This window comes from Gossypium arboreum, chromosome 11 (genome assembly GCF_025698485.1).
Source record: "Gossypium arboreum isolate Shixiya-1 chromosome 11, ASM2569848v2, whole genome shotgun sequence".
Lineage (NCBI taxonomy): Eukaryota > Viridiplantae > Streptophyta > Magnoliopsida > Malvales > Malvaceae > Gossypium > Gossypium arboreum.
The window spans coordinates 17,828,132-17,839,596 of record NC_069080.1 but is presented as its reverse complement, the minus strand read 5'-3'; the positions used below and the strand labels follow the sequence as shown (position 1 = coordinate 17,839,596).

Below are 11,465 nucleotides of genomic sequence, written 5' to 3'. Positions count from 1 at the left end.
ATAATTATATTTCTACAATTTTTATGATTTTTCAAAGTTAGACTACTGCTGCTGTCCAAAACTGTTTTAGTACAATATATTAATTACCATGTTATAACACCCTTATTTTCTTTTTCTACACCATTTCTCATCACTTTCTCTTATTTTCTCTTCACTAACATATCATGAACATAGGACCTTATGTAAGAAACTCTACTATAATATTATTTCCATGCTTTGTCAATAATAACAAACTTAAAAACATATTGAAATTTTGATATACTTACCTTGTTCTATTGATACTAATCTTTAACTTGATTTTCTCTCTCCTCCAGCTTCTATTTCTTGAATCCAACTTGATATTCTAACTCCCCATGGTCTCCTTAACATTTTTCTCTCTTGGTAACTATGGAAATTCATTTGATTTTTGGGTGAAAATGGTGAATTTTTGGTAAAAAGGACCAAATTGTAAAGAAAGCAAAACTTTCTTTCTTCCTCTCTTTCTCTCACGTTAGTGCATGGGAAATATGGATGAGAATTTCTCATCTTTCTTTCTTTATATACTAATAAAATAATAATAAAATATCTTATTAAAATATTTATAAAATAATATTTATCTAATTAAATAATTATAAAATATCAAAATATCTCTAGCATCATTATTACTTTCTAGATTTCTCTCTCTTCCAATTGACCATTTTGCTCTTCATTATCTTTTAAAATTCCATCCTTGAGTCATCATTTAATTTGGTAAAATTACAATTTAGTCCCTCATAGTTCTTCATCTATTCAATTTGGTCCTAATTCATCCATTTTCCTTAGTTTCTAGATTATTCCACTCTTAAAATATTTACACTATTGGTCCTTCAAATTTTTTATATTTACAGTTTAACCCCTCAAATTTTGAGTATTTACTCTTGTGCAACAAAACTTTTCTCACTTTTACAATTTAGTCCTTTCTTGAATTAATATATCATAATATACTTCTCAATATTGACATAACTCAAAATTTCCTTCTTCTTTTTTTTTTTTTCACTTTATTTCCTTATTTTACTATATTAAGGATAATATCTTACTGTAAATATTTTCAGAGTATTACAGATCTTTTCAATCATTTGGCTTAAATCATCATCGGCAATGAAGATGCCTAGATTTTCTAACGAATAGCTGAACTCTTGTTTTGTGATCTTACCGTCTCCATTTCTATCAAACATTTGAAACATTCGACCAAGTTCTATAGGATCCATCTGAAAAACAAATACAAAGTAAATTTTAACAAGAAAACAATGTTGCAAGCTCAAAGGGAAAAAAAATTTAAATAATGAGAGAAGGTAATTACTAACAAGGAAAATTCAAAGGGATTAAGTGAATGAGATGAAAAAAAAAAAAAGAATAAGGTGGGAGTGGAGGGGAAAAAATGGGATTTTAAGCATCCTAATTCCACACTAAAAAAAGTATAAAATATGGTTTAATGAAAATAAGTGGTTATCAATTTAGATCTAAAATTAGAGAGTAATTAGGAGTCAGTTTGGTGTTTTGGTATATTTGGCTATTTTATCGCATTTTATAAGATAATTTTAAATAAAATTTATGGAGAAATATAAAAGTATATTTATAAGAATGTAAATGTTATATCATATGTTCATAAAATATTTTAATTTTACAAGTAGAGTTAAAATATCATTATATAAGTCATCTTTATAATTTTACTATCTTATTTGGTTACTCACACAATAATTTAAGAAAATGCTTATAATACTAAGAAAATTTAATTTAGGTTAATAAATAACCATAGATAAATTTAAAATCATTTTCACAAATATTTTACTTTGTTTGATTATAGTATTTAACAAGTAAAATATAGGTATTATTTTATGAAATATCACTTTTGTCCTTAATTAAATTAAAACACCTCATAAATCAAACTTTGGAAAAAAAATTTAACACAATAAATCAAAATTTGAAAATTTAACACTATCACCACTATATATATTTCAAAGGGTTAAGTTATCGCTGATTCGATAAACTCAAAATAGTCGAACTAAATTTTTTATTAATTAAAATTTTAATTCATTAAATTGATTTTTTTCTAATTGCAAAACCAATCAAATTACAATTGTTCATGATGTCCACACTTAAGAGTTGCAATTTTCTTTCATGTTATTAATAGATTTGAGGTTAATTTGAAAATATTATTCCTTTATAAATTAATAAATGCTAATTGCACTTAAATCTAATCCTTTTATCTTGATTTTTCAAATTTAGAAATCACTTTAAGCCCCCAAACCCCAATCAACAACCATCTTATTGTCTCGAACCTAGTACACGGTTAATCAGCTTGTCTTTTGTCCAATTCAATTCTATTTCTTATCTTTTGAATGAATTATTTCTTTATTTGCCCTTATTTTTGCATTTATTTTCGTTATTTTTAGCTTTTAGTTTCCTAATTTTAGTTATGTCAAAGCCTATAAAAGACTAGAACCATTTGGAGTTATACATCAATCTAATAAAAATCTTCTCTCATTTAAATTAAAAGCCCATTTTTCTCTCTTTCTCTACTTGTAAGTGTAACAGTGGTATTTGAGCCAAGTTTGTTCTTGTTAGCTTAGAAAAGGTTTCACCTATGGCCTCAGAAAGTAGTTTTGTTCAAGCAACCATTCTTCGTTTTTATGGTCACTATGACCATTGGAGTATGTTGATGGAGAATTTTCTATGGTCAAAAGAGTATTGGTCAATTGTTGAGGTAGGTACCGAAGAGCCTGAGGAAGGAGAAAATTTGACATATGCTTAGAAAGCAGAGTTTGAAGCGAGAAAGCTGAAAGATTTGAAGGCAAAGAATTATCTCTTTCAAGCTATTAATCGCCCCTTCTTGGAAACTATTCTTTGCAAAAAAAACTGCCAAGGATATATAAGATTCTATGAAGAAAAAAGTATCAAAACTCTGTTAGAGTGAAGCAAGCACAACTTCAAGCCTTGAGGAAGGATTTCAGGACTCTATAGATAATGGAAGGGGAATCTGTCACTAACTATTATGCTAGAACCATGGAGATTTGTAATAGGATGTGGTTTCATGGTGAGAAGATAGAGGATGTCACCATAAAGGAGAATATTTTGCACTCCATGACGCTAAAGTTTAACTATGTCATTTACGCCAAAGAGTCAAAAGATATAAATGAATTGTCTCTTGACGAGTTTCAAAGCTCTTTTTTGGTGCATGAGCAAAAAATGAATCGTAATTCAACCTCCAAGGAACAAGCTTTAAAGACTTCTACTTTTATTTCTTCTTCCAATTTTAGAGGAAGGGATAAAGGTAGAGGTAGAGGTAGAGGAAGAGTAGATCAAGGTAGTAAAGATGGTGGCAACATAAATGACAACGAGAATTACAAAAATCAATGAAGACCAAAGTAAAGAAAAAGTACAAGATTTTGACAAATCTAAGATAAAACGCTTCAGATGTCAAAAGTTTGGTCATTATTATTTTGAATGTTATGCTAGGCTACCAAGTGATAAGGATGAACAATCACATTTTGTTGAGAACAATGAAAAACATTATTGATGGTAGTTCAAGTTGAAAAAGAACTTGAGCCAGATGTTTGGTATGTAGATACAGATTGCAGTAATCACATGTGTGGAAGTAAATAATCTTTTTTGTATTTAAATAATGATTTTTTTTCTACAGTCAGCTTTGGTGATTGTTCTACTGTAGATGTCATAAGAAAATATAACATCAATATTAGAACTGAGAATGGTTTTGTGGAAACCATGTCTAATAATATACTCTTTCTTTAAAAAAACAATTTTTGAGTGTTGGTCAACTGTTGAAAAAGTGGTATGTTGTCGCTCTCAGAAAATGTGCTTGCGAGATCTTTGATCCATTTAAAAGATTTGTTGTCAGAATAGGTTGTTTCCATTGAAGATTGAGGTTGTTCAATCTTGGTTGATGACAGAAGTTAAATATTTTTCATGGCTATGACATTTTCGCTATGGCCATTTAAACTTTGGTGGTTTGAAGATACTTGAAAAAAAAAATGGTGACTGGTCTTCCTCCAATTATTTATTTTTCCCTAATTTGTGAAGAATGTGTTGTTGGAAAACAACATCGATCTCAATTTTTCAATGGCAGATCATGGAGAGCAAAATATGTACTGAAGTTGGTGCACTCAGACATTTGTGGGGGAATAAATCCAATTTCTAATGGAAGTAAAGGCTATTTTATTACCTATATTGAAGATTATTCTCGTAAAACTTATGTTTACCTTCTATAAGAAAAATTAGAAGCTCTTAATGCATTTAAAAGCTTCAAGGCTCATATAGAAAATAGGAATGGAAGAACCATTCAAGTTCTCCAAACTAATCATGGTGGTGAATATTACTTGAAGGCGTTTGAATTTTTTTGTGACGTTCATGGCATTCGAAGAGAACTCACAATCGCTTATACACCACAACAAAATGGTGTATCAGAGAGAAAAAAATAGAATTATTTCCAACACGGTTTAAAGCCTGCTAGCAAGAGGGAGAATTCCAAAGGTGTTTTGGCCATAAGTTGTAATTTGGAGCATCCACATTTTGAATAGAAGTCTCACTCATGCTCTTCGAGATGTGACTCCGGAGGAGGCTTGGAGTGGAAGAAGATCAACGGTGCATTGCCTATGCACATGTCCCAAAAGAAAAAAAAAAAAGCTTGATGATAGAGGTGAGAAGTGCGTTTTTGTTGATATTAGCAAAATATCAAAGGCATACAAATTGTTCAATCTTACGACAAAGAAAATCGTGATTAGCCGAGATGTTGTGTTTAATGAAGAAAACATATGAAATTAGGATGAAGCGCAACCTCCTCAATTCCTTTATGATAATGAAGTTGAAGAAATGCCTAATAATACTTCTCCACCAACCACTAAAGTATTGTTACACATAGAGAAGAATCTAGTATAGCAACTGAAGCACTTATGAATGCAAGATTATGAAGTAGTCGAAATTGGAGAAAATGATGATGCAATTGCTCATTTTGCATTATTTGCATATTGTAACTTAACAAGTTTTGAAAATGTTGTCAATGAGGCAAAATGAAAAAAGGCAATGGATGCTGAAATCCAAACCATTGAAAGAAATAATACTTGGGAGCTGATTGATCGTTTAAAGGGCACAAAACCATTGGAGTCAAATAGGTCTAAAAGACAAAACTAAAGGAAAATGGAAAGGTTGACAAGCTAAAAGGTACAAACAAGATTATGGTGTGGACTACACAAGTTTTTGCCTTAATTACAAGACATGACACCATCAAATTAGTGGTTTTAGCAGCGTGAAACTCTTAGCCTACCTTTAAGTTTGATGTAAAATCGACATTCTTACATAGATATTTAGAAGAAATGGTATTTGTTGAACAACCCCTGATTATATTAAGGTTAGAAATGAGCATAAAATTTATCTATTAAAGAAGTCTCTTCCTGGACTAAAACAAGCTCCACGTTATTAGTATGGTCACATTAAAGGTTATTTTTTGAAGATGGGGTTTCAAAAATGTCCGTATGAACACACTTTTTGTTAAAATTGAAGATAATGGAAAGATGTTAATTATGTGATTAAATGTTACCAATCTTATTTTTACTAGGAATGATTGTGTAATGTTTGATGATATCAAAAGATCTATGATGAATTAGTTTCAGATGTTTGATCTTGGAAAGATGCACTATTTTCTTGACCTAAATGCAATATTATGATGAAATTTCTCCTAAAAAAATATGTGAAATTTTTTTTGAATAAATTCAAGGTGATAAATTTCAAATCAACCAACACTTTAACGAAGTAGGTAGCACAATTTACAAGCAAATTGTAGGCAGTTTAATGTATATAACTACTGCAAGAACGGACATTATGTATTTTATGAGTCTTATTAGCAAGTAGATGAAAAGCCCAACCAAAAAGCATTTATTAGTTATCAAGAAAATCCTTCATTACTTACAAAAATACAAAGAAATTTGAGATTTTCTACAAGAAAGGTGAAATGTCAAACATAATTGGCTTCACCGACAATAATTATACAAGAGATTAAGATAAACAAAATGAAAACTTCAAGCTATGCTTTTATGCTTGACACAATGCATTTCATTTTCTAAGAAGCAATCAATTGTTACATTATAAAGCACAAAAATTGAATTCATTGTTGGTACAATTTTCTGCAACCATGAAAGACTGAGGCAAGCATATTGATATAAAATTTTACTTTCTACTAAATCTTAACAATGAAAAAACAACTGAAATAGAGTGGATCAAATTGATGTATTTACCAAGCTCTTAAGTTGACATAATTTTTCAAAGTCAAGAAGATATTTAACCTTTGACGTCAAATAATAATATTGAAATACTTTTGTGGTACTTCCCAAAACATTTTGCTTACTTAAGTTCTCTTTAATTTTGCTTTACAATTTTTTTTGTTGCTGATCTGACAAAAAAATTTGTTTTTGCAAAGAGAAAGAAGAGGCTCAGAAAATGTTTAAGAATGGATGGAAAGTTTCATCCTCATATATAGAATCAGATTAACGAGATTTAAATTTCTATAATCATCATCGCCATCTTCTCCTTCTTCACTCATATATAAACATAGACACCAGATTTCATATAGATGAATGATATATAGCAAACGAAGAAATTGCCTCAAAACAAATTCACCTTTCGCAGAGTGCGTTTACAAAGATTTCCACTTTTCTTTTAAGAATTTTTTTTAAAAAAAAAAGGAAAAGAAAATGAATATGCCAGTAAGAAAAGGGCCTGAAAAACCAGAAAAAAAAGAAGAAGATGAGATTCAGGTGAGTGATACTGGCTGAGTTTACATATCGCAAGTATTTTTCCAATATTTGATTGACTGAGTCGATTCTATCTGCAACCCAACCAAGAAGCTGACTTGCTTTAAAATCATGCAAATTTTTACTCACAAAAAGCATGAAGAAAATTAGAAACATACGAAAATCCAAGGAAAAAGAAAATGATTCTGCTATTAACATAACACAAGCTGCGGAGAAGAAGAGGTGAGAATGGGATACTATTTATATAGAAAAAAGAAGTTAGGGTTTTGTAGCTAATCAGGCTTGCGCCCCAAAGGCCCAGTATATTTGTAATATGATTTAAGTGATGGTGTATAGTTACTCAAAATTGAAATATTTTCCATCATAAAAAATTTAATAAATTAATCTAATATTTTTCTTTAAAGAAGAACTCTAAACAGTCAGTACAAGGTACAAGCTAGGAACTTAAATCAAATATGATTTCGAATCAAATTACTTTTGTTTTCGATTTTTTAATAATGAAAATCCTTTAAAATAATATGGTTAATTGAAAAAAAATTAGAAACTCTAAAAGTTAGTTTTCACTATTTTCACTAATTTGATAATCCATTGAATAAAAGTAAGTTCCTTTGGTTTTTAAAATATATTTTATTTTCATTTTATTTTTATTTTCAGATGATAATTTTATTTTCTATTTTCAAAAGTTTTAAAAAATATTTTTGTGTCTATATAAGTTAAAACCAGATTTAATTTATTTAAAATTAAAACCCTTTATTTTACCAAAAAAAACAGAATGGACACGAAGAAAATAAAAATAAAACCTTTTATTTTCAATATTTTCACTTTTATAAAGTTTTTGTTAGTGAAAATAATGAAAATAATTATTTTATTATTTCTTAATTTACATATTTTCATTTTCATTTGTAAATATATTTTAAAACTTTCAACCAAATATTTTTTCTCAATGTTTTCCAATTTTCAAAAAATAAAACAAAAAGACTTTTGTTTCCTAAACCAAACGAAACCTAATATTTTTAATGATTTAATTTTTAAGAATGTTTAATAATCCATGATAAAAAACAATGATAAGATTTTTCAATGAAAATTTGTGAGAAAATAAAGAGTTACTTATCACTTAAGTAGAAGTTTTAAATTTTAAAATTTAAAATTTTTTAACATGATCCTTTAAATATTTTACCTTTAAATTTTTATTTATCGAAGGTATACTTAATTTTAATAAATATCTCAAACGAATTTTATAGCTTAAATTTACTAATTAAGTTTTAAATTTATTAAAACACCTAAAAGCCTTTGTAAAATGAAGAAAGAGAGTTAAAAACACAGGTTTTAAATTTTAAATGAATTAACAAGAGTTCAAATTATATAAAGGCAAAAATGCTTTATTTAATAATGTTTAAATATAAAGAATTTTAAAATTGTATTTCTTATATATTAACAAAATAGGTACTAATATTAAAAACAAAATTTTAGTTTGAATTTCTTAAAAATTAAAACCAAATGAATCTAAATATTTATAAACACTCGTATTCATAATTAATTTAAGTTAGACTAAACTGTCATTCAAGCTATTAACTAAGTCAAATTTGATTTTAATTAGTACTGAAATTTGAGCTCCAACACAATAACAAGATATGAAATCGAATACGAGAATCAAACACATATTTTACAAGCTTACGCAAATGAGTCAAACTTCTATCTACACCGAGCGTCAACTTTAAACGCAAGAATCCACACTGCCTGCTCTCAGGAAATACGCCCGTAGTTGTAACAATATCAAGATTCATCGCATCCAGTGGGCACATCAACATACCACACTATTATAATTGGGTGAAAACAAGGTCAACAACTCAAGGTTCAATTCAGCCAATTCTTATGCTCCACTGCTTTACATCACGAAACAGCAAAAAATGACACTACTAAAACCAAAGTAGCACCAAATTTTCACATGAGATGTCATTACATTACCTAAGAAAGTTGTATTGAGGTTACCCTTTATATTTCGGAATATTTACTGGCTCGAAAACAGAAAATGTCATTCCGCAACCCAAGAACATGAGATTCTGTGAACCAAATGCCCGCTAAATGACTAATATAATTACTGAATATAAGAGATGACAAGATGAGGTTCTCTTGTGTACTGTGAGTGGATTTCAGCAATTTCAATATTGTAAACTAAGCTTTCTAAAACCGAAGTATGTTGAGCATCTGAAGTATATCCTCCATCATTTCAAACTCTTTACTGCCTATACAATGCATCAAGCCAGTTATTGAATAAGAGATATCCTAATTCCAAACCAGTATGTATAAGATTAAACCATACCCAGTAGTCAAAGCTAACACACTAAAATTGAGACAACATTGAAGATTATAACTTTAACATCACAAAATGAAAGGCATTGTTAGGTCTAGTTCAGAAGAAAGGTATACACAAAATCCCAAGTCTGATTTGGGGACAAAGTTATTATAACATTTTAGGGGGGGAAAGAAAGACTTCCACTAAATGAACTACAGAAATTTAACCTATTGTAACTCATAAAAGATAACCCCCTTTTACTGGGAATAGAAATTCATATTAGGAGTACAAGTATAAAGCCTGAACTGGAATTAAAGTGTATTGAAATCGGGGACCTTTAACTTGGGAGTTCTCAAGAAAATCAACTTATGTAGGATCTTCTTTTGTTTGCAAGTTATATTATTTTAAACCCATTGGAATATAACTCAGCTCTTTCCTGTACTTATGTGGCTTAAACTAATAATGGACGGCTTAATTGAAATTGAATATCAAGTACACTGTTCTGCAGAGTATGTCATCCACTCATCCCTATGTTCCTAAGCAATCCGATACTCAACCAAGTTGAACGAAAATGCAATTATAGTCGTGTGATCTTTGTACTATAGCCAAAAAAGTCTGATGCTGTACTGATCTGGTCTGTTAAGTCACAACACAAAAACACTCCCTTTGCTCATAAATCATTAGAATCTGTAGAATAACGTTGCCTACAATCAGTTATACATAAACTAGGTTTGCTAGGGAATTAAATATCACCACTTAAGCATACAGCCCTACAGGAGTGATGAAGGAAAAAGAAAAGATCAAATTTACCTCCAATAAACAATTTTGATACCTCACATTAACAAATCAGAAACCTTCCAGAGAAACATCTGATTTTCTTTCTTTGCTACAGCTCTAGAAAATCAATCAACTGACATAATATTCAATACTTGAAAAAGAAAATCTCAGTCAATTCAATCACAGTTCCCTGTAATTTCTCTCCAAAGAGGCAATATAACTTTCTAGAAATTTAATAAAGCATGACAATGAAGAAATCGCAAAATAGCATTAAAAAACTGTAGAATATCTTGAATTTAAATTCCAAGCACCCAAATCACATGGTGCAGCAATGCATAAAAATCATAAATAAAATTCGTTTCATTCAAAGTAACAAAATTATTATTACTTCCAGGAAAACAACAGAAATGCACTAAATGTTCCCACATTCATCTCTTTTTCCCCTACAAATATTTATGGAATATCCCACGGCTTAGCCTTGGGGACGGCGACGACCATACCTTGGAGATGAGGCGTAAGCACGACCTGACATCCAAGCCTGGAATGCTTGTTCAAGATGCGACCCCTCGAATTCCTCACCAACACATACTCCTCATCATAGGTACGTGGCGGAAGCTTCTCGAGCCACTCCTGTGCAATGTTGACCTCGCATTCGGCGGAGCAAGCGTCGATCTCCTCGAGGCGGTGAGAGTCGGGGTCGATCAGGCCGCTGTTAGTCAAGGCACGAAGTAAGGTCTGGCCAGCTAGGCCGACAACCTCACGCTTCTGGCCTTCAGGGTCGATGGCGAAGAGCTTGACGAGCCGATCAGCAACTTTTTTGGAAGAGGAGGGGGAGGAAGTTAAGGTGGCGGAGGATCGGGTGAGGATTTGGGAGGAGAGAGATGGGAGACGGTGGATTTGGGAGGTGAGTTTTTGGAGCGTCGAAATCGCCATATTTTTTTTTTTTTTTTTTTTTTTTTTGGGGAGGGGAAGAGTTAGAGAAAGATTGGAGAGGAGGTTCAGTTCGGTGGGCCGTTCAGTGTTGTATTTCTTTTCAGCGATTTGGTTCGGTTATTCGGAGCTTGACTTTTGCAAAGTGGGTTCCCTACGGTTCGCAAGCCTGCGGTGCCAACCTAACATTACGTTTTCCTTCCCTGCCAAAATAAAAGAAAATTAATATACAAAATGGTTTTATTGCTAATATTCGAAAGTTAGATCCGATATTGATTAGCTGTAAACAAAAATATGAAGCTTAATTTTTGAGAAAAAATTTATTAGTTTAAAATGAAATTTATATTTAAAATATGAATAAAATTAAAGTTCTAATGCTCGATGTTTTAGTTTGAAATGATTCGTTTTAAAATTAAAATATGTTACTTAATCTTAAAAGTTAATATTATTAAGAGTACTTTACTTAAATACTACTTACCGAATAGAACTAGTCTTAAAGGCGGAACGGACAAAAATATTTATGATCATACTAAAAAAATCATCATATGTTAATTCTTCGTTACCCTAAAAAATTATGTTAAAAGTTTTTATATAATTTATATTATAATATAAATATTAAGTTAAATTGTTTATATTTAAATTTTTAATAAAATGTATATACATACAATTACTAAATATCAAATATA

General features: G+C 30.1%; 2 protein-coding genes and 1 non-coding gene across 3 annotated transcripts; 1 reads left to right on the top strand and 2 right to left on the bottom strand.

The window, feature by feature from the left end:
* The first annotated feature begins 2,982 nt into the window (after positions 1-2,982).
* Positions 2,983-3,375, top strand: LOC108471615 (uncharacterized). Its single transcript, XM_017773209.1, has one exon. It carries the CDS (start codon positions 2,983-2,985, stop codon positions 3,373-3,375), a length of 393 nt encoding a protein of 130 aa, XP_017628698.1.
* A 3,081-nt stretch (positions 3,376-6,456) lies between these two features.
* LOC128284599 (small nucleolar RNA U30) lies at positions 6,457-6,547 on the bottom strand. The gene has a single exon (XR_008275024.1). It is a non-coding gene; the product is annotated as a small nucleolar RNA U30 (small nucleolar RNA).
* A 3,597-nt stretch (positions 6,548-10,144) lies between these two features.
* Positions 10,145-10,987, bottom strand: LOC108471094 (uncharacterized). The gene has a single exon (XM_017772679.2). The coding sequence runs from the start codon at positions 10,780-10,782 to the stop codon at positions 10,303-10,305; it is 480 nt and encodes a 159-aa protein (XP_017628168.1). The 5' UTR covers positions 10,783-10,987; the 3' UTR covers positions 10,145-10,302.
* Between the last annotated feature and the right edge of the window lie 478 nt (positions 10,988-11,465).

Bases quoted from the DNA above. Each gene is read 5' to 3' on its own strand.
- LOC108471615 (XM_017773209.1), top strand. From the start codon at position 2,983: ATGGAAGGGGAATCTGTCACTAACTATTATGCTAGAACCATGGAGATT.
- LOC108471094 (XM_017772679.2), bottom strand. From the start codon at position 10,782: ATGGCGATTTCGACGCTCCAAAAACTCACCTCCCAAATCCACCGTCTC.